General features: G+C 41.7%; 1 protein-coding gene across 2 annotated transcripts in view; it reads right to left on the bottom strand.

Annotated features, from left to right (window-relative positions):
• LOC311041109 (beta-galactoside alpha-2,6-sialyltransferase 2-like) overlaps positions 1 to 23710 on the bottom strand; it is a 65510-nt gene that overhangs the window by 20463 nt on the left and 21337 nt on the right. For both annotated transcript variants that reach the window (XR_014600350.1, XM_084051596.1), the window contains exon 6: positions 1963 to 2137. Coding sequence is in view for 1 of the 2 variants with exons in the window: in XM_084051596.1 (XP_083907722.1) it covers positions 1963 to 2137 (175 nt within the window). In the remaining variant the exon portion in view is untranslated. The remainder of the gene's footprint in view (positions 1 to 1962; positions 2138 to 23710) is intronic.

Here is a 23710-nt window from a genome sequence, read left to right as displayed (position 1 = left end):
AGGACCTGCCCACCTCAGACATCAGCAACGCTATGAAAATCACATGATTACAATTGTTCGGGTGAAATTCAACCAACGTTAGTGTTCTGTGGTTAACTGCAAGATTTGTGACAGGAGGCCTTCTAAGTGAGCATCTTGAAAGTCCACACAGAGTGAGACGGCAAATATTCAGGCACGCCCAGTCATCGATCTGTTTTGTTAAACAGCTTACGGATCTGTACAATACTCACACACACACACACACACACACACACACACACACACACACACACACACACACACACACACACACACACACACACACACACACACACACACACACACACACACACACACACACACACACACACACACACACACACACACACACACACACACGCCCCAGATGGTTCAATCAAGGTAATTAGTTGATAGTTTTAAAGTGAAACCTTGCCTGATTTATACGCGCAACTAAATTAAGTGTGGAGGCAGCTACCGGCACGGCTAATCTGCTACATTAGGCTTTGAACACGTCGGATGTGTTTGTTTTAATGATGGAGGAGAGGAGAGGAGAGGAGAGGAGAGAAGCAGTGTTAATTTTGGATTTAGTTTTAGTCATAGTCTTTAGAATTACAATTAATTTGAATCTTCTTTCACTCACTTTATTCATCTGAAACGTTTTAGTTTTAGTCTAGTTTTAGTTAACTAAACCTAGAAGTTGATTTAGTCGCCAAAAATGTATGTTGGCAGGTCGTGATGGCATCTAATGCCTGATTTATACTTAGGTGTGTGCCGAAAATAGCCGATCTACAAGCTCACAATGCGTCTGCGTTGTGAGTTTGTAGATCGGCTATTTTCGGGAGTGCAACACCCACGCACAACCAAGCATCAAATGACTTGTCTTAGTTCTACTGGATATCTTCTCAGTATATTTAGTCATAGTTTTAGTCAGTGAAAAAGGGTAGTCAACGAACAGTTTTCCTCATTTTTCTTTTTTTGTAAACACATTTAACACTGGAGAGGAGAGGAGACAGTGTTGCCAGATTGGATATTTAAATGTATCATACACAGGGCTTAAATTATAGCATTTGAAAGAAAACTATCGTAACACAGCCCAAAAAATATAAATCACATGTGTAAGAAACAACCTGATTTGAGAGTCATACAGTATGTGACAAAAACGCATCACGTATGCTACGCAGAATCTGGTGTAACAGAGTGTTTCCAGTGAGCCAACATGCACAATAACAGCACCCTGACTCTCTTTGACCAGAATGGAACAGAGCCTTCATTAGAATCATTGGTAACACCTGTGAAGAGGCCCAATTTCTTTCCGATATAGAGCACCGAAGTCTGACGTAATTTACACATCCTAGGTTTGTCTACCTAGTTCGCGGTTTTCCACCCCATTCTGAATCCCCATAAACGTATTTAATATTGCGTCAAATAAGAACTGTGTTCCAAAAATAAACAAATGACCCTGGCGGTTTTACTCTTATGGATATGAAGCATCAACTGACGGTGAGAAAACTTTAATGTTACTTCCGCCGAATTAGTTAAATTTTCGCCAGAAACAGACTGTATCAAATATAAGTGACTGACTATCATAAACGATACAGAAGAACCTCCTCCCTGACAATATCGCCGAGACAGTTTGTTTATTTTTGGACCACAATTCTTATATGAGACGATTCTAAGATGACCCAATGTTATTGTCCATAGCGAAATGACTTTACGAACCTGGGGATGAACGAGTGACGTCAGGACTTCTGTACTCTATGGCTGCGGTTCCCCCTGTTTGTTTCCCCAATCCCTATTTAAATGGAATAGAATTTCCCCGTGGGATAACAAAGGTAGACAGACGCTAAATAGTCTCCGGAAAGTACACTCACATTTATTTATACTTAATTTCCCGACCGGATCATAAACCCGAAAAAGGTATCGATCCCAGGCTAGGGTAACACTGACGGAGGAGGGACCTACCAATGAATCCAGAGGAAGGCGGGTTGGGCTGGATGTTCTCCTGCGTGTTGGCCTGGATCACGTCCCACAGGTCCCAGATGAACGCCGGGTGGAGGATGTAGAAAGGCTGGTCCGGTCGCCGCCGCCGCCGCTCACTGTACGGGGTGAAGAGATCATAGTCCGGGTTCTCATACCACTGAGAGAGGAGAGGAGAGGTAGAGGAGAGGAGAACATAAGTACAGGGGTAAACATTTTTCAGGCCAAGGACCCCTTCGCTAAGAGAGGGATGAAGCAGGGACCCCCCCCCCCAACACATTTCATAGATAGACTTGTTTGACAGCACTATCATCTAGTGGTGGGAAAAAAAAAGTCATTTCAGTGAACAAACAATTTTGTTAACGTTCACGGCAATGATTCGTTCAAATGGAATCGTTCACGTTCTCGTTCAGTAGCGCTATTTTCTAGTGTAAAACACCATCGCGGGAGCGGTTTTTTTTTTCACGTCGCGCGTACAGCCCGACCTCCCGTCGGGAGGGGATGGGGGCATGAAAGCTAGCGTGAACGTAGCAGTTTCGGAAAGTGAACGAGCTCGTTCACGCTCACGGCAAAGAACTAGTTCTTTTGAACGAATCGATCATGACCGACACATCACATCACTCATCGTTGTTGTGTAAATGAATGTTTTTGTTAAATAGGTGGTGCCATGGTTTTGCACTTTTTCTGTTTTTCATGTGTCTATGAGGTTGATAGAACTTCATTAAGCCCCCTGGTGGTGTTTTTATGGTGTTTCATGTCTTCTCTGACTATTTTGAGTTTCTACCTGGAGGCTGAAACCTTGAGGGTCAAACGTGCCAATAGAAAAACAGCGCTTTAGTGACATAGTAAAAACATAACCTCCCCCTCATTATCTTAACACAACAGGTGTGGGCATGAGGAGGAGGAGGGACTAGGACAGGTGGGTGGTGCTAAGGTGGTGGAGGAGGTGCTAAGGTGAGAACCAGGTATACTTAATGAACTGGAGGCGTGTCCACATAAAAACATAATTTTAACACTTTCTGTACACTTTTTTGAAAAAAATCTTCCTGCTAGTTTAACCATAATACCTGATGATTATGTTTAGGGGGGGGGGGGGGGGGGTCACTGAAAATCACGGCACCCCGTCTTTAATTTTACAGACTATCGTTTCTATTAATATCTTTGGATTCATGTTAATGTGTATTTTCAGACATTTAACCCACAGTACTTAGTAAACTCGACCATTGGCTCTCTACTTGGTCTGCTCTTTTTTCTCCTCCTACCAAACCTCCTTGCCGAAAATAGCAGATCTACAAGCTCGCAGAACAGTTAAATGATGTTGCTATCAAATTTGATTTGGCGCCCCCCCCCCCCTGTAGTAACTCTGAGGACCGCCCCCCCAGGGGTCCCCGCCGAAGTTCCCCCCTGCATTAGGAGATTAGATCTGACAGAAGACAAAATAAATGGTCTTTTAATCACAGCCCCATGGTTTACTTTTAAATCATGCACCTTATGTGATATTACATCCGCTGCTATTTTTAACCGCCTCATTCCACCCACTATTATTAACCAAGCACCATTATGTGTCGTTCTATGCTGCTCATATTGACATATCTGACCTGTGTTCCTGTTTCTGTCCTTCTCTATTCTTTCCACCCCCCCCCCCCCCCCCCCCCTTTTCTTCAAAGTGCAAATCGTTGCTGTCGTCGGGCAGAAACCCCTTATCTTTTTGTGTTTTTCCGTACATTAACGCCCGACTTGATCATACTACAGTGTCACACAAAGATGCATGAAAAGTAGCTAGTAGATTTGCAAGCTCGAAAGCTTCAAGCTTGTAGATCTGCTACTTTTGACGTTTTTGAATTTGAATACTGAAAAGTAACGGTTTTGGACATTATGAGGTTTTCACCTGACAAAAACAAAATGCTGATGGAAGCTTGTACGACGACAAACCTATGACGTGTACAAATTATTAAAATGTAATTAAAATCCACTTTTTTTCTCTCCCTGCTATAAGCAGTGGTGTCAAGTAACTAAGTACATTTACTTAGTACAGTTTCGAGGTATTTGTACTTTACTTGGGTATTTCCAATTTTCAGTACTTTTACTTCTACTCCACTACATCTCAAAGGCAAATATTGTACTTTTACTCCACTACAATTATTTGAAAACTTTAGTTAGTGTGGTTGCCCTAACAGGGCAACCAGACTATTGTTATAGTCGCACTTTAATATTCTTCTTCCGGATAAACTTTATTTTGGCGCGCTACTCCTCCCACAGTTTATTTTTCCCAATTTTGCGACATATGTCAAAATGACCGGCCTCACCGGGAATCGTGTGCTATCATTTTGCTAAGAGATTGGTTGCATAGTTTTATTGATATTGATTTATTAGTGCATTAAATGTCCCCATCCACTTTAATGGAAAAGTGAAAAAACTCAAATTCAAGTATTTTTTTCTCAGAAACTGTAAGAGCTAGAGTTACCAAATTTGGAGGGGAGGTTTATAATTTAGTGCGAAATTATGAAAAAAAGAATTACACCAATCGGCCTCATGGTGGCGCTATAACAGCCCACTTTACGTTTTGGCATATAACTCTCAACCGTTGGTCGTAAAATAAAAATCATTTTTTTCCCTGGATTCCTTGGGTCATTACGCAACTCCCTATATAGGCCACGCCCATTTGCGTTAGGATAGATTTTCCGCCATTTTGAATTTTCTGCAAAGCACACTTTTAGCTCCTCCTCCCACATATTTTGTCCACATTTTACAAAAATCGGTACACATGATCTCTGGACCCATGCGATAAACATCTCCAAGCGGAATTTTGATAGTCCGTACTGTTCGTCCGTAAATGGCTTCCGAAGTTAGCGGGAGGGGCCCGTTTTACAAAAAACGCCAAAAATCACGAACAAAACATCCAATCAATCCCAAATTTTAATCACATGTCAAGGGTGGTTTACTCAACAAATCCCCAAAAGCATTTCCACTTTGATCCATAGGGGGCGCCACAATTGCGCGAAATGTGACCGTTTGATGCAAAAACATTATTTCGGGGGGGATCAATCCTCTCAAAATGAAACGCAAGCGATCTCAGGAGTGACGTGACAATGTAATTGCCGCAGCCTCCGACGGTATTCCTCCCGGCGTATTGCTCGAGTCCCGGCGGCCGCAACCCGCGACCGGCGTCGGCGCAACCACACTTTGCAATTGCCCTGACTCATACGAGGCCTCTACCTACAGTATGTATAACAACATTCAAAATATTAATAGAACATGACTTGTAAACAACACAATATGAATAGAATTTACAAAAAACATCATTGCAGTATTTACAGTATAAGCGATTCATCTGGGGAACCCCCAAAATCATTTGGGGGGCCCCCATTTTTGGGACCACTGATCTAGAAAAGGTAGGGGACCACTGATCTAAGTGACATATTTGCAGTGGCACTGGCACTATATTACTAAGTAATGCGTTACTGCCCAACACTGTTAAAGGGATAGTTCACCCAAAAAACTACTTTTTTCTATCGATTAGTTACCCCATGGACTTGATGACCAGCGGACCAGTAGGCAGCGGTTCCGGTAGGAGAGACAAAAGAGACTCTTTGCGTCTCCTATCGGAACCGCTGCCGGTCATCAAATTATTGGCTTAGGAATGCGACAAAAACAAAAACATATCCATGAATTCAAATCTCCATGGGGTGACTAATTGATAGAAAAAAGGTCATTTTGGGGGTGAACTATCCCTTTAAAATAACATGCATACTTTCAGGATACATAACACTTTTCAGGATACATAACACTTTACAGCAGAAAACTGTTGGTGAATATTCTAAGTGACAACTTTGAAGTGACAACTTACAAAACTGGAAAGTGTTATGTATCCTGTAAGTATGCATTTTATTTTAAGGCCAAGGACAAATACTGTACAGTTGCGGTAACTTTGACAATGACTGCAAGCATTGTTAGTGAGAAGGAGCGGCAACAGGAGCAACAAAGGAAAGAGACATTCCGTCAGAGAGATTACCGAGAAACTGATGTGTTTATTGTTTGCCAACTTACATCATACTGCCATTACTGGAAATACAAGATGACCTAGAACAGTGCTTATCAAACTTTTTCATGTCAAGGACCACCAAAATGATATGCATTGGGCTGTGGACCCCCATCTAAAAAAAACACATTGAGTGCCAGGGACCCCCAGAAGCAAAGATTCGAGTAACATATTTTCGCTTTAATTCTTTTTTAATGTATATTCAAAGATGTGCACACATTTCCACGATTGATCTGCTATTTTTGAATAGCCAAAGTATAAAATATGGTTAAAGTGCTTAAAATGATGGTGACGCTATATTAACACATTTTGCTGGGGACCCCCTGGTATAACTTTATACTTAAAGAAAAAAAACATGAATTGTGGAAATAGAACTGCTATTTCCACTATTTTTGAAAATGTTTGATAATATGTGGATATTTCTTAACATGTAAATGATTATGACGATTATGCAAAAAAAATATTACGATTATCTCAAATAATTGCGATTAGGCGATTATGTAATAATTGTGACAGGCCTACCTGCACATAGTGGCCGAGCATACCGTTCTATGGAGACCCCTGTACAACCATGCTAGTGTATTCCTGTGATGTTGTAACGACATTTGATGGCGACAAGTATTCTTGCGTAACTTGCATTTTTGCTTATACTTATTTTCCTTAGCCTAGTGTCTGTTGACTAGATACACTTTGGCTATTCAAAAATAGAAGATATACAAGCTCATAGCGCGGCATTATGAGCTTGTATATCTGCTATTTTTGAAAAATCTAGAGATTTTTTGCAAATCTTTGAATATATATATTTTTAAAGCGAACATTTGTGACTGTCAAATGTCACAACAAATGTCTTCATTTAAAAAAAAATATATATTGTTGCTATATCAGTGGTGCTCAAACTTTTTCTTGTCAAGGACCCCCAAAATTATGTTTTTGGCAGCCGATCCCCATCAAAACATGTTGTTCCAGCGATAATTGACTCCAGCGATAATGTGTACCGATTTGCATGATGTTTGGACAAAATTTCTAGGAGTAATATGAAAAAGAAAAGTATTGCAAAAATCGGCCTCCTGGTGGCGCTGTAATAGGGTGTTCAAATGGTGGCATTTGTTCCTCAACGTAGTGCAAATGTGCGTGCAAAGTTTCACCGCCATCGGACGCTGCGTTCATGATTTGCGGCATTTTGTTCAAAACGGGCCACTCCTGCGAACTTTAGATGTCAATCTTAGCCCATCAGGATGAAATATGAAAAATCAAACGGATCCGTCTTGATCACATGACTAGAGATCATGTGTACCGATTTGCGTGACATTTTGATAAAATCTGAAGGCTTAATATCCAAACATGTGTTTTACATAAGTCGGCCTCCTGGTGGCGCTATAAGAGGCAGATGTGAAAAATGCAGGGCAAAGGTTTTTCCTTGGCCTCTAGGGAGTGCACATACACAGTTTAACACAGTTTGGTGCAGTTATAGGTAAAAACTGTTATAGCGCCACCATGAGGCTGATTTGAAACATTTCAAGTGGCATTTCTTCCTCGGTCTAGTGGGAATGTGTGTGCAAAATTTCACAAAAAAAAAACGTGAAAACCAGTGGTGTATGAATGTGTATACTATGGATGTGTGGAACATGGTGTAGTACAGGTGTGTGGATGGAAAGCCGAGCCTATACGAAAATGAATATGGAGCACTGAGGGGAGAGTGCTGGCAGGTCTGAGTTCTTGAGTAAAAGTACAAAAGTATTGGTATCAAAAGGTACCAAAAGTAAAAGTACTAAAATGTTTGAAAAAAGCCGATCTACAAGCTCACAACGCGTCGCGATGCGACGCGTTGTGAGCTTGTAGATCGGCTATTTTCAAATAGAAATAGGGCTAAGTGGTTAATGTATGTTTTATAATGTAATAATATTTCTGCAAAGTAACTAGTAACAAAAGTTTTCAAATAATTGTAGTGGAGTAAAAATACAATATTTTCCTCTGAGATGTAGTGGAGTAGAAGTAAAAGTATTGAAATGTGTAAATACTCCACTAAAGTTAAAACACCTCAATACCTGGCCACCGGGGGCACCCACTTTGAGAAACCCTGCCCTGTGAGGTAGTTAGTTATTGCTCCACGCTCCCTAGGGAGCAGAGAGGGAGGGAGTGGCGGGCTTTATAAGTCCTCCAATTGTCGGCCCCGCCCCCCCTACACACACACACACACACACACACACACACACACACACACACACACACACACACACACACACACAGAGACAGACACACACAGGTTGTTACAAGCTCTGCAATGTTTGTTAGTAAAATATCAAAATAAACAACTCATAATGCAACGTTACTCCACATGAACATTGAGTAGAGTTGTCAGTGTTTAACAGAGTGGTGAAAGCTGCTAAAACACACTTGTGACAACAAGACATTGGAAACAGAAGTGCATTATCTCTATCTGACCCAGCTGAGGTGAGTTTCTACAGGTGACTTAGCATAGCTAATTAGCGGCTTAGCATTAAAGGAATTGATGGAATGTGTGTGTTTAATTTCACTTTTATTTTACTTGGTAAAGCAACAACTAGTCAGGATGAAGCATTGTTGTGTGGTGTGATGTGATGTGAAGTGAATATGTTGTACTGTTGAGCTGTGTTTGATTGTGATGCTAAGCTATGCAGTCCTAGACAGTGGTGTAAAGTGACAAGTACATGTACTCAAAGTACTGTACAATTTTGAGGAGCTTTTACTTTACTGGAGTATTTTACATTTTCAATACTTTTACTTCTACTCCACTACATACCAGAGACAAATATTTTACTCCACTACAATTATTTTTAAAACTTTGGTTACTAGTTACTTTGTAGATTTGGATTATTATTACAAAACATAAGCCGTTTAGCCCAGAGGTCTAAAACAGGGGGTCCGCGACCCCTAGGGGGTCCACGGAGGTACTGCAGGGGGTCCGCGAAATTTGATTAAACAATATTTTTGTTTGAAAAAAAAAAATGTTTTTTCTTTTTTCCCCCAAAAATGTCAAATTGTCTTTAAACATAACATGAATCCATTGCAAACAGATAAATGGAGGCACAATGCACAATAACATGGTATGTTTATACATATTTTGTAGAGAATTTTTATTTTGCACACCTATTAGGGCAGGTGCATAGGAGCAGGCAATATAAAACACAATTGTATACATAAATATACAATATATGTGGTAGCCCCCCCTACCCTACGAGGTAGGGGGTCCCTGCTCCATCTCCCCATCAGTTTGGGGGTCCCTGGCCTGAAAAGGTTGAAGACCCCTGCTACAGCCTATGTAGTTAGGCTATTTGAAAATAGCCGATCTACAAACTCACAACGCGTCACATCATAACGCTTTGTGCATGAGTACTTTTAAGTATATTTTGATGCCAATACTTTTGTACTTTTACTGAAGTAAAGTTTGAATACCAGACTTGTACTTGTAATAGAGTATTTCAAAATTTCTGCATTGGTACTTTTACTCAAGTAAAGATTTTGAGTGCTTATTGCACCACTGGGCCTAGTAAATCACTTCACACATTCATCAGGATCCTGGATGGCTTGGTTCCAGGCTTAACATAATTTATAAAAAACATTTTCAGAAATCTCCAAAAATGAATGGGTTTTCTATCTGTGACACCACAAAATGGCCGCCACTGCTATGCCCTATACGTGTATACAGGGTATTAGCACATGTATAAAGTTACAATTTAATGACTTTGAATACTAAATTGGCCAAATGGTCAAGTATTTTGTAAGAAAGAGGAAAACATTGTGAAAATAGCCGATCTACAAGCTCTATGTATACTAGTCTGTGTATGCTGTGACAGGATACAATTTACATATACTAGGCTGTGAATGTTATGCAGTTATGACAGAATACAGTAGAGCAGTGGTTCTCAAACTTTTTCATGTCAAGGACCCCCGAATTGACACTTATTAGCCCACGGACCCCCATTTCAAAAGATATGCCAGGGACCCCCCTAAGAGAAGATTTTTTACGGCTCTAGCAGTGATTCTCAACTATTTTAATTTCAAGGACCCCCAGTTTGACATGCATTAGGGCTACAGACCCCCATTTAATGGCATATCTATCACTTGGACCGCAATTTATATTGTAAAATCTATGTCAATTTAACTCTGAGAGTGTACAAATGGAACCAAATGGACCCGTTAGGGTCCATTTCGTTCCATTTGTACACTCTCAGAGTTACAGACCCATAAGGGTCCATTTGGTGCCTAATCTATCATTTAGCTGGGGACCCCCTGGAACTCCCTCAAGGACCCCTTTGAGAACCAATGCAGTAGAGTATACGTATACTAGGTATATATGTATATGTGGCTCTCGGTTACTTGAATTATTCTTTCTTTCTTTCTTTCTTTCTTTCTTTCTTTTCTTTCAGATACTCAAGGCTGGCAGAGGTGTTGCAGGGGACACACCCCCCTCCCCCCATCTCTTCATTATAAGCGTGGACTATGAAGACAGGCCATCAGTGGAGGAGGGGAGCAAGAACTGGGCTTCACTACTACAACTAGGAGGTCTAGATGACTCTAATGTAGTCTTTTTTATTTTATTTTATAAACACACACACACAAACACACCCCACACACACATCCGCCCACCGACCCGTACACCCCCACACACATATACATATGACAGATGGCAGATGACATCTGCATCGTAGATGCCCAGAAGACTGAGGTTCTCACCTACAGTGTAACACCCTCCCAGACCATCCACCTCTAACAAAGTACTGGTGAAGCTAACCAGAGAGATGTAAAGTACTGGTGAAGCCAACCAGATGTACGGAGGATGGAGATGGTGGGAGTACGCCCGCTGGAAGGCTCATCCGAGGATGCCCTGCCCTAGAGAACGAGATCTGGAGATCTCTCTCTATCCATGGGTTTGTCTGCATGGGGGATTCCTCCGACGACTTGGTCCGCCACGGCCGAACGGCCGAAGACCTTGTCCTTCTCGGGGGTTTCCCCTGAAGACGGCTGATGAAGACGACTCAAAGTAAAGTAGGAACCTCTTTAGGACTGTCTGTCACGATTATGACATTTTACTTGACGATTAATTGTCGCTCAAATAATTGCAGTGAACTAGGCCGAATTAATTAATTATTGCGTCGTACGCTGAACATTGTAACATTATTAATAAAAAAGTGTCTGTCTTCGTAAACGGGTCAGATATGACAAATAACTTGCATAACTCAACCACTTTATACATGAAAATAGCAGTCTGCTATTTCCACTATTTTTGAAAATGTTTGAAAACATACGAACATTTTTCAACATGGAAATGATTATGACGATTATTCGAAAAAGTATTGCGATTTTCTGAAATACTTGCGACCAGGTGATTATGTAATAATTGTGACATTCCTTCCTTTGCTGGATGCTGCTGCTGCTGCTGCTGCAGTTTGTGTTGTATGATGTTTGTGTCTTTCTTTCTTTCTTTCTTTCTATTATGTAATAATTGTGACATTCCAAATTTTTCCTTTTCCTTTGCTGGATGCTGCTGCTGCTGCTGCTGCAGCTGCAGTTTGTGTTGTATGATTTTTGTTGTATGCTGTTCATGTTTGATGCTGTTTGTATCATGTGCTGATGTGGTTCAACATGTACAGTAGCTTTGTTGCTGTCATGTTGGGGCCCGGTGTGGCAGTGAAACATATTCAGTGACTGTTGGTTTATGGCTCTGGGTGGCTCTCTGTGATAGAGACAATTTGCATGAATGTTTTTTTAGACATAGTCCTCTGTAAATCCGGGCCTTTTGAAAAGGTCACTTCTTGGTAGGTACCAAAAGGTCACTTTTTTCTGGTGTAAAGTGTTGGTGGGGGGGGGACCAAGTTAACCACCCCACCTTAGCATCTGCCAGACTAGTGGTGCACCTCCTACTGGCTCCAATACAGGTCTCCGCCAGGTCAGGGAGGTTATTGTGGCCTAGATCCTGGTGGTGCTATAATAGGCCAATGTGAAAAGGGTGCCATTCCTTCTTAGGCCTTTCAATTGCACATTTGAGGCATTTTGTTCCAAAAAAATGTTTTGCAAAATTAGACCTGCTGGTGGCGCTATAACAGGCCAATGTTAAAAGGGTGGCATTTGTTCCTCAACATAGTGTGAATGTGTGAAAAAGGTCAAACTAGATAAAGTGCTCCTCGGAGCACAGGTCTCCGCCAGGTCAGATACGTTATTGTGGCCTCCTGGTGGCGCTATAATAGGCCAATGTGAAAAGGGTGCCATTTATTCTTAGGTCGTTCACGGCAATCGGACACTGCATTCATGATTTGAAGCATTTTGTTCCAAAAATGTGTTTTGCTAAATTAGACCTGCTGGTGGCGCTATAACAGGCCAATGTGAAAAGGGTGGCATTTCTTCCTCGGCCTAGTGGGAATGTGCGTGTGAAATTTCACGGAAATCGCACGCTGCGTTCATGGTTTGAGGCAGTTTGTTCAAAACGGACCAATCCTGCAAACTTTGGATGGCAACCTTAACCAATAAGGATGGAATATGGGAAATCGGACAGATCAGGGTTGATCACATGACTATAGAGATACTGTGTACCGATTTACATGACGTTTGGTTAAAAACTGTAGGAATAATGTGAAAAAATGGGTTTTGCACAAATCGGCCTCCTGGTGGCGCTATAACAGGCCCATGTGAAAAATTTGAGGCAGAGGTTCTGAATTGGCATCCAGGGAGTGTGTGTGCACAGTTTCGCAGCGACCGGGCCAACGGTGCCGGAGATTTGGTGGTAACACACGGACACACGGACGGACGGACACACGGACGGACGGACACACGGACGGACACACGGACGGAGGGTAAAACATACTCTCTCGCCATGCCTTACGGCCTGGCGGAGACAAAAAGTGCCAGGAGGGGGCTAGAAGCCCAAAGGGCTTAAAGGTAGGGTAAGTGATATTTTTGGGTTAAAAGAAAAAGTATTTTTTTAAAAGGTTAAAGCACTATATTCTGATAGTAATCATTACTATAGAGTGTTTGTTCAGTAACAGGAGTCTCCCCGTATCTCCAGCTCTTTAATAAACAGAAAATACATTTTCCGGTAGGTGTCAAAATCTCAGCCAATCAGGAGAAAGTACCCACTTTTAAGCTTAATTTTTATAGTGTTCGAACAGTTCCAATTTCATTTCTTAGTGTCATCACTTCCAATTTCACTTTCACTATATTCTGATAGTAATCATTGCTATAGAGTGTTTGTTCAGTAACAGGAGTCTCCCCGTCTCTCCAGCTCTTTAATAAACAGAAAATACATTTTCCGGTAGGTGTCAAAATCTCAGCCAATCAGGAGAAAGTACCCACTTTTAAGCTTAATTTTTATAGTGTTCGAACAGTTCCAATTTTGCCTGCTCATTTCTTAGTGTCATCACTTCAAATTTCACTTGTTTAATCTATATCCTGATTGAGTTCTCTATCCTGATTGGATAAAATTGGAAATGAAACTGAAACTGAAACGAAAATGCATTTTCTGCTTTATAAAGAGCTGGAGAGACAAGGAGACTCCTTTTACTGAACAAACACACTATAGCAATGAGTACTATCAGAATATAGAGCTATTTAACACTTATTTTAACCAAAGAAAATCACTTACCCTACCTTTAATAGTACCAAAGTAAAATATTGCAGACACTAGGTAGGTGTATTCAATTGGCGGGTGATTTGTGATGTTTATTCTTCCTAGGAGTGTATCTCACAGTACTTCTCACTCTGTAGCCTTGACGTATGTGCTGCCTCTGGTGTTAACTACATTGGATCCATTGGAATGGAGGTTCTTTTTTCAATTACATTTCCGGAAAAAATAGTGGTTTTGGACATACAAGGTTTCCACCCTGGGTACAATAAACCCGACAGGGACAGTACAGACGTGTTTGCCAATCTTTGCTAACATTAAACCAGACAAAGAGTGATTTGTGTATTGATCTATATATCGATTCATCTCAGCAGCTTGTGACAGAATATTAGACATGCGCCGCGGAAGTTCAGCGGATTAGATGACATTGCATTGTATTGATCACACATGGTTCAGTCATTACAGGAGCCACTACTGCAAGGCAGTAGAGAGTCAGTAATACGGCTGCGTAAGGCAGTAGGGGAGTCAGTGATAAGGCTGCATAAGGCAGTAGGGAGTCAGTGATAAGGGAGCATAAGGCAGAAGGGAGTCAGTTATAAGGCTGCATAAGGCAGTAGGGAGTCAGTAATAAGGCTGCATAAGGCAGTAGGGAGTCAGTGATAAGGGAGCATAAGGCAGAAGGGAGTCAGTTATAAGGCAGTTGGGAGTCAGTAATAAGGGAGAATAAGGCAGTAGGAAGTCAGTAATAAGGGAGCATAAGGCTATAAGGAGTTAGTAATAAGGCAGCATAAGGCAGGAGCCAGTAATAAGGCGGCATAAGGCAGGAGTCATTAATAAGGCAGCATAAGGCAGGAGTCAGTTATAAGGCAGCATAAGGCAGTAGGGAGTCAGTAATAAGGCAGCATAAGGCAATAGGGAGTCAGTTATTAGGGAGCATAAGGCAGGAGGGAGTCAGTAATATGGCAGCATAAGGCAATAGGGAGTCATTAATAAGGCAGCATAAGGAAGGAGGGAGTCAGTAATAAGGCAGCATAAGGCAATAGGGAGTCAGTAATAAGGGAGCATAAGGGAGTAGGGAGTAAGCAATAAGTGAACATAAGGCAGTAAGGAGTCAGTAATAAGGGAGCATAAGGGAGTAGGGAGTAAGCAATAAGGCAGCATAAGGCAGTCGTAGGGAGTAAGCAATAAGGCAGCATAAGGCAGTAGGGTGTCCGCAATAAGGCAGCATAAGGCGGTCGTAGGGAGTCAGTAATAAGGCAGCATAAGGCAGTACAGAGTCAGTAATAAACAAGCATAAGGCAGTCATACGGAGTCAGTAATAAGCCAGTATAAGGCAGTAAGGAACCAGCAATAAGCTAGCGTAAGGAAGTACCGAATCAGTAATAAGCTAGCATAAGGCAGTCGTAGGGAGTCATTAATAAGGCTGCATAAGGCAGTAGGGAGTCAGTAATAAGGCTGCATAAGGCAGTAGGGAGTCAGTAATAAGGCTGCATAAGGCAGTAGGGAGTCAGTAATAAGGCTGCATAAGGCAGTAGGGAGTCAGTAATAAGGCTGCATAAGGCAGTAGGGAGCCAGTAATAAGGCTGCATAAGGCAGTAAGGGAGTCAGTAATAAGGCTGCATAAGGCAGTAGGGAGTCGGTAATAAGGCAGCATAAGGCAGTAGGGAGTCAGTAATAAGGGAGCATGTCTCCAAAAGACCATGCATTTCTGCCCATAGAGGGCGCCACATCACATATGATAAGCTGGACCGTTTGTCATAAAAACACCATTGCCCCCCAGCTTCTTCAGGACCTAACAGCTGCAACCCATGACACAGCCCTGGGTAGGCAGTCCAGCTTGCCAGAGATACAGCATACAAGCCTTAAAGTGACCCTTTTCTAGTCTTCTTCTTTCTGTTTTCACTTTCTTGTATATGCTCCTCAGAAGAAATTGTACATGTGTGACAAACAATAGTAGTATGACTATTAATACAGTATATTTGAAACATGACAAACCGAAAGTGCTATGCTGATGAATTTGCCATATCAGGGATCTCCACAGGCATTGCACTTCCCTGATTGGCTGACCCAACCCACGGGGCTTTGCGGATTGGTCAAGCTTTGCGTATCGCTCATGTCACGCTGTACCAATATAAGCGATAACATATGAACAGTTCTCAGTCCTCCCATTCTTTGACAGGGCAACATTAGATCGATCCGCTCTGACCCACACAGTGTTTCTGGTTGTGTGTGAAATGTTCTGCTGGCCCGTGCATCTGAAAGGCCTAAAGAAGGTCTATCATGCTGCTGTGGCCGTGGGGCACAAGGTGTACTCATTCGGTGGATTCTGTTTAATCCCTGCGATGTCCGACAAACGGAGCTACATGTGCATGTACATCTGTTACATGGATCCCATCGACGTGCACGTCTTCAACACTGTGTCCCTGCGCTGGATCAAGCTGCCACCGGTGACAACAGGGAGCGGTGAACTCCCTCCCGAGGTTTCCTACATGCGCCACAGCCACACGGCTGTGCTGATAGAAGACGTCATCTACATCTGGGGCGGGAGCACGTACAGGGAGCACAGCAACGTGCTCTATGCGTTTGACGTGGGCACCCACGGATGGTTCAAGCCCCGGGTCTCGGGCATCGTTCCGGAGTCGAGGTACCACCACTCGGCCTGTGTCCTGGGGAGGGTCATGTATATCTTTGGAGGGTTCAACCTGCTGACGAGATACACTAATGACATTCACAAGTTGGACACCGCCACAATGGCCTGGACCTTCGTTAACACGAGAGACACTCAGGCGCCTGCTACGACATGCCACTCCGCCACCATCATTGGCAAAAGTATGTTTGTATTTGGCGGCAGAGGGGACCAGGACAAAAATCAGTACAACATCGTCAGAGTGTTTGACACGGAGACCAACTGCTGGCTGAGCACGCCCTCTGCACAGCTTCTTCCAGAAGGGCGCGCGGATCACTTGGCCTTCGCCTACAACGGAGAGCTGTACATATTCGGCGGCGACAACTTCCGTCTGGGCGAAAGCGTCAACGATCTGTGGAAATTCAATCCGGCGACTTTCTCCTGGAAGAAGGTCGAGTGCAAGGGGAAAGGCCCGTGCTCGTGGATGTCCAAGATGTGCTGTTGCATGGTGGAAGATCGTGTCGTCCTATTCGGAGGATACTCCACGCCCACTCCGGTAAACGGCGGCGACCTCGAAGACGAGGACGACGCCGAGGTGTGTGACCTGTACATCTTAGACTTAACTCCTAGCTTGAAGACATTATGCAAGCAAGCTGTTATTCTGTATGGTCTGGAGCACTCGGAACTCCCGAACGACATCAAGTGGGAGCTGGCGGCCATGGCTACCGACAGCAACGGGAAAACTAACATGAGTGTGCTGGCTTCCAGCGGGCCCACTAAAACAAAAAGGCAGAGAACAAGTTCCAGGCACTGGGACAGCAGAAAGGGGAAGGCGAGGAGATCGCTGCCCTTAAAAAGGCTCCCTTCGTTCAGATGGGAGAGAAGGCAGGGCGCTGAATGCTTGAGTGATCCCACTGGGAACTAATCATAGCATCATACTACTCTACAACTGGCTTTTTTAATGGTTTTTATTCTATTTTGTTCTCCGCAAGTGAGTTAAACGAGCTCATCGTTTACACAACACCATAAATGCAATAGCTTACATTTTACTAATATAGATTGTGCCCCAGGCGACAACAAAAGCCAGGTGAAAATGTGTTCACGACATATCAATTCATTTACAAAGACAACGAGTAAGTAGTGTTGCATTTTTTCCCTTCGTTTTATTCATAGTTTTGTTTTATTTTTTGTAATTTTTCTTCAATTCAATTTAGTTTTAGTTAGAGTGGGTTAGCGTCGTTTCGGTTTCGTTTTTTAATGTTTAACAATGTGTCGTTTTTTTGTTCAGTTTGTATTGTTTGAACAGGTTTTTAGTTATCAGTTTCAGTATTAGTTTTGTTTTATGTTTTTATTACATCAGTAGCATTTGTCAGGGGAACAATTCAAGACGTTCAGAACACTTTGTCATGTAGACATCCCAGTCTCAATGAACCTCTTATCTCCTTATTTTAACTTTTTTTGTAAATGAATGCCCTACTTCGCCATACTAAAGTGTCACACAAAAGTAGCAAATTGAGCTGATCTGCAGCTTGTAGATCAGCTATAGTTTTGCTTTTTTTTATTTGAATCCTGGAAAGTAACAAGTTTTGGAGATATGAGGTTTCACCGACAGAGACGATATGCAACAATGCCTCCTCATGCTTATGTTGATACATTTGACCAAATCGTCAGACTAAAACTAAGGACATTTATTTTATATAGTTTTATTTCATCCAGTCTAGTTTCTTTTTCAGTGAACTTTTTTTTCACCTATTTTTAATTTAAAGTTTTTAGCTTAAAAGGTAGGGTAAGTGATTTACTTTGGTTAAAATAAGTGTTAAATAGCTCTATATTCTGATAGTACTCATTGCTATAGAGTGTTTGTTCAGTAAAAGGAGTCTGCCATGTCTCTCCAGCTCTTTATTAAACAGAAAATGCATTTTCAGCGCTCTCTCCTGATTGGCTTAAATGTTGTCACCTACCTGAAAATGTACTATATTCTGTTTACCAAAGAGCTGGAGAGACCCCTGTGACAGAACAAACGCTCTGTAGCAATGATTACTATCAGAATGTAGTACTTTAACCTTTTAAACAAATATAATAATAATACCAACACATATCACTTACCCTACCTTTAGGTTTTATCCTTGTTCGCAGAAATTCTGTGAACCATCAAAGGTCACCGTTTATCAGTGTGTTCCTTCACAACCAGATATAATGACTTCTACCAAACCATCTACAGTGGTTGTCAGACATTTTCATGTCAAGGACCCTCAAATGAATATGTATTTGGCCATGGACCCCCCTCTGAAAAGAATGTGTCCGGGGACCCCCATACAAGAATAGTGTTAAAATGTCTCCAAAATATTAAAAATGTGTCAAAATCATTCAAGATATGTAGCAGATGCGTTGACGTTGTGAGCTTGTAGACTTTTCTAATAACCAAGGCATACAAGGGTTAAAGTGGTTAAACTCATTTTGATGCTTTATCAACTAAATTAGCTGGGGACCCCCTGGAACCCCCTCAAGGGCCCTTGAGGGTCTTCACGCCCACTTTGAGAACCTGATAGCATCCGTGTTTGGCAGACACATTTAGAGCTTCCAACTGTAGTTCCTTCCTATGATTCAGAACGCTAGCTGCTGCTCGATTCCTTACTAACACATGCAAGATAGTGGAGCATATCACTCCAGTTCTTAAATCCTTACACTGGCTCCCTGTGTAAAGAATTTAGCAGTGGTGAAAAAAAGTACTCAAATTCTTTACTCAAGCAAAAGTATCAATACTGCAATGTAGAAATACTCTGTTACAAGTAAAAGTCGTGAATTCAAAATGTACTTGAGTAAAAGTACAAAAGTATTGGTATCAAAATATATACAAAAGTAAAAGTACAAAAATGTTTGAAAATAGCAGATCTACAAGCTCACAACGCGTCGCGATGCAACGCGTTATGAGCTGGTATATCGGCTATTTTCAAATAGCCTAAAATAGGTCTGTAAAGTAACTAGTAACTAAAGTTTTCAAATAATTGTAGTGGAGTAAAAGTACAGTAATTGTCTCTAAGATGTAGTGGACTAGAAGTAAAAGTACTCCACTAAAGTAAAAGTACCTAAAAATGTTACTTAAAGGACGACTTCACCCATTTTCAACCTATCTTCCTATAATAGGTCCTCACTAATGCTCATGATAAAACTGTACCATTTTTTTCTACTCAGTCTGTGTCTCATTAGACTGAAAGAACGAGCCCAATCGATGGTCTTGAAGGGCGGATCCAAACCCAGCCGCCCCGGATTCGTGCGGCGCTTCCTATTGCTTCACCAATCTATGTCCCCGCCACCAATCTATGCACCGAGTGCCGCGCTACGAGCTTGTAGATCTGCTATTTTTGAAAAATCGTGAAAATGTGTGCAAATCTTTGAATATATATATATTTTTTAAAGCGAACATTTTTAACTCAAATCGTTGCTTCTGGGGGGTCCCTGGGACAAAATATTTTGATGGGAGTCCGCGGCCAAATACATATCATTTTGGGGGTCCTTGACATGAAAAAAGATTGAGCACCACTGATATAGAAACATACGTTTTTCAGAATACTGTTGAGATTTAGGAGACATGTAGAATCGGCTTCAGGTCTCAATGGGTATAATTTCAAAATACTACTGTTGGTCCATAAAGCTTTGAATGGTTTAGGGGCCAAAATACATTTCTGATCTTGTGCGATATCATGAACCTTCCAGACCTCTCAGGTCATCTGGGAAAGGCCTGCTTTCTGTTCCTACAACCAAAAATAAACGTGGGGAGTGAGCGTTTAGTTTTTTATGCACCATATAATCTGGAACAAACCGCCACTCGTATTTATTTTAAAACCCAACTAAAAGACCTTTCTGTTTGCCCGCTGCCTTTAATCGAGTTATTCTTCTTTTTTTCTCTTCTCTATTAATTTGTACTTATTTTTGTTTTATGCGTCCTAATGTCATTTTGTAATTGTGTTGCCTTTGCTTGATGTTCTGTGTAAAGCACATTGAATTGCCTTGTTGTTGAAACGCGCTATACAAATAAAAACTGCGGCGCCTGTGTGGACGCGCGCACACGCACACACACACACACACACACACACACACACACACGCTACTCCCTTTTAAAACCCTAAGTCAATAAATTGCTTGCCTTCCGTTAACCCTTTCAATCCGGGAACGCACACCGTGTTATTTTTAGATTTCCTTCGGCTATTCAAAAAAATAGCAGATATACAAGCTCATAGCGCGGCACAGAGTGCCGCGCTATGAGCTTGTAGATCTGCTATTTTTTTGAAAAATCGTGAAAATTGCTAGCAGATCTTTGAATATTTGTAACTCAAATCTTTGCTTCTGGGGATTCTACAAACATCTTCTAAATCCTGACAGTTTTCTATGTCAGTGGTCCTCAAACTTTTTCATGTCACGGTATTTTGTTCCAGGGACCCCCAGAAGCAAAGATTTGAGTTGAAAAATGTTTGCTTTAAACAATATATATATATTCAAAGATTTGCACCAATTTTCAAGATTTTTCAAAAATAGCCAAATACGTCTAAAAACGACACACAGATGCGTTCCCGGTCTTAACGGGTTAGAACGCAAACTAAGCGGAGCTGCGTGTGTTGGTTTAACGTGATTGGCGACTAGCAGACAGGTGGCCGGTTTCATTCTCTACACATGTTCATCATCCAAATTAAAATCATCATCGTCTCAGAACGTCTTCTGAGCTTTTGACAGGGTATTATGTAAGTGTGTTTAGGGGACGGGGACGGGGGGGCGCGGGGGGGGGGGGGGGATTATGCCACACAGGTTCATCAAGTACATTCTTAAAGGAGTAGTTCACCCAAAAAAATTACTTGTTTACTAGCAATTAACAGACCCCATGAAGCCTTGAATTCATGGAGATTTTTTTCTTGTCGCATTCCTGAGCCAGTAATTTGATGACTGGGTCATCGGTCAGTAGGAAACTCGTCCTCCTACCGGAGACTCCGCCGGTCATCAAATTATTGGCTTATGGAATGCAACAAAAACTAAGAAGTCTTCATGAATGATGCGACGCGTTGTGAGCTCGTAGATCGGTTGTGTTCAAAAGATTTTAACACATTTTATACATATACCTTCTGAGACGGGACATTGTGCATAATGAGTACTTTTACTTTTGGTACTTTAAGTATATTTTGATTCCCATTTTGTACTTTAAAAAAAAAACATTTTATTTTTTCTACATTGGAGTATTGATACTTTTACTTAAGTAAAAATAAATTGTGTACTTATTCCACCACTGTTTCCGAGAAAGATAAGAGACGCCCAGAAAAGTAATATCACAGTATATAATACAGTTTTTGTATATTATAATATATTCACTTGAACCCCAGCATCCATATTCTTGGGGGAACATTGGCCAAAAATATACAAGCTCACAACATGACAACACATTGTGAGCTTGTAGATTGGCAGTGTTTGGCAGAGAGATTGGGTGTAGACAGGAAAAACACAGCACAAGCATAATTCAGGTCCAGTTTACTAGTCTAGAGTGTTTTAAGTGGTTAACAACCTGTATAATAGTCTATCTATATGAGCCGTTTGAACTTATAAGATACGTGTCATTGATTGAGTCTCAAAAATAAGGACCAAAGTGAGTCACATATCAGTTCAGCCCCCCCCCCCCCAAAAAATAAAATAAAATAAATAAATAAATAAATAAAACATATCATATTTGAACTGGGGACCCCACACCAAGTAATGCATAAGTACTTGGAATGTAGGAGTTGAGGCATTACATTTTTGTAGATCTGCTATTTTTGAAAAATATTGAAAACATTTTTATTGTTATTTTTTCCAAAAAACTGTTGCAATGGAGGATCGTGTTGGAAATATTATTGTTCCAGGCGTTAGTCGGGACCCTCCGCCGTCTCGCACGCACGCTCTGTTTACATGCACTTCCGCGGCAGGGATTCTACAGCACGAAACGTATAACGTAAGTGGATGGAAGAAAAGCAGGCACTGTGAAGGTATAATATTTTAATAAACCTCTGGCACCCAATGTGTTAAAAGTCCTTCAATTGTCACATCTGGGGACCCCCCCTCCCAAAATCATGTGGGGGGACCCGTCTGAGGGTCCAGACCCAGAGGTTGAGAAACACTGCAATAAGGGACACGTCTTTTAATTTCCAAATAAGGGACGATTCTGTACGTCAGGGGACGGCTGGCAACCCCAGGCCGGCGTGTTGATACCCAACACATCACGGTGTTCCAGAGGCGGTGGAGCAAGCAGTGTGTGAGCTTAAAGATGGAAGCTGCTATCAGGACGTCAGCCAAGCATTCTGGGAGCACTGGAGAGTAGAAGGACAACCTTGTGGACCGAATGATGCCGAGATTGTTTTAGCCCCAACACCAGTCTGAATGTGAAAAAAAAAATCCTTTTCTTTTTTCACAAAGAACCAGGAGATAACGTGATCCGGAGATTTACCGCTCCATTCACTTCCTGGTTCATTTATTCGGAAAATAACCTGTATCTCGGCTCCTGTGTTTTACTATGTTTTTTTTTGGCGAGACATGCTATTTTCAACGGCGTTTAACAAGCGAACGGGAGGGTAGAGTGAAACCCTCCGTGATTATAGCAACCATCAGGGGATTGATCATACTGGATATGCATATTCTGTGACGACTAGGTAGGAAAGAAGATCAAAAATATCGCTGGCAGTCAGGGCTTTATTTATTCATTTACTCTGGCAGTGGAAGAGTTAAGACCAAAAATGTATAGTGTCATATCTCCTTATACTCCCGACAGCGTAGATGAAAAAAGAAAGGCAAAGAGAAAAAAAAAGTGATAAAAAGAGGAAATAACAACGATTTTACGGAGCTCACACAGAAGCTGCCTTCTCCCTGTATGGCGCTTCCAGTCTTTCTACTTCCCTTTCTCTATTTATGGAAAGAGATGATGGAACTTGCACCCAAAAAAAAAGAAAATCACCCACTGTTTTACACCTGTAAACCTGTGATGTGACAAGAAATCATCCACTGTTATACACCTGTAAACCTGTGATGCAAAATGTGTTAATATAGCATCACAATAATAATAAATAATAAATAAGCAGATAGCAGATAGCAGATATACAAGCCACGATATAAGCTTGTAGATCTGCTATTTTTGAAAAATCGTGAAAATGTGTGCAAACCTTTGAATATATATATTTTTTAAGCGAACGTGTGCTTCTGGGGGTCCCTGGAACAAAATATTTGAGATGGGGGTCGGCGGCCAAATACATATCATTTTGGGGGTTCTTGACATGTAAAAGTTTGAGAACCATTGGCCTACATTGTATACCAGAAACTTGACACTGATTGGCCATTGGCCTGGACAGAGACATTATTTACAGTCATAATTGTAAATCTGCGGAACCGTTCACCTGGGCTGGTGAGGGGATACTACTCAGCTCCCTAACACGCACCAAGATCAAGATAAAACCATGGCGCCATCAGT

The sequence above is a fragment of the Gymnoscopelus microlampas genome (genome assembly GCF_963454915.1).
Source record: "Gymnoscopelus microlampas genome assembly, chromosome: 24".
In the NCBI taxonomy this organism is placed as follows: Eukaryota; Metazoa; Chordata; class Actinopteri; order Myctophiformes; family Myctophidae; genus Gymnoscopelus; species Gymnoscopelus microlampas.
This window is presented reverse-complemented; position numbering and strand designations above follow the sequence as displayed.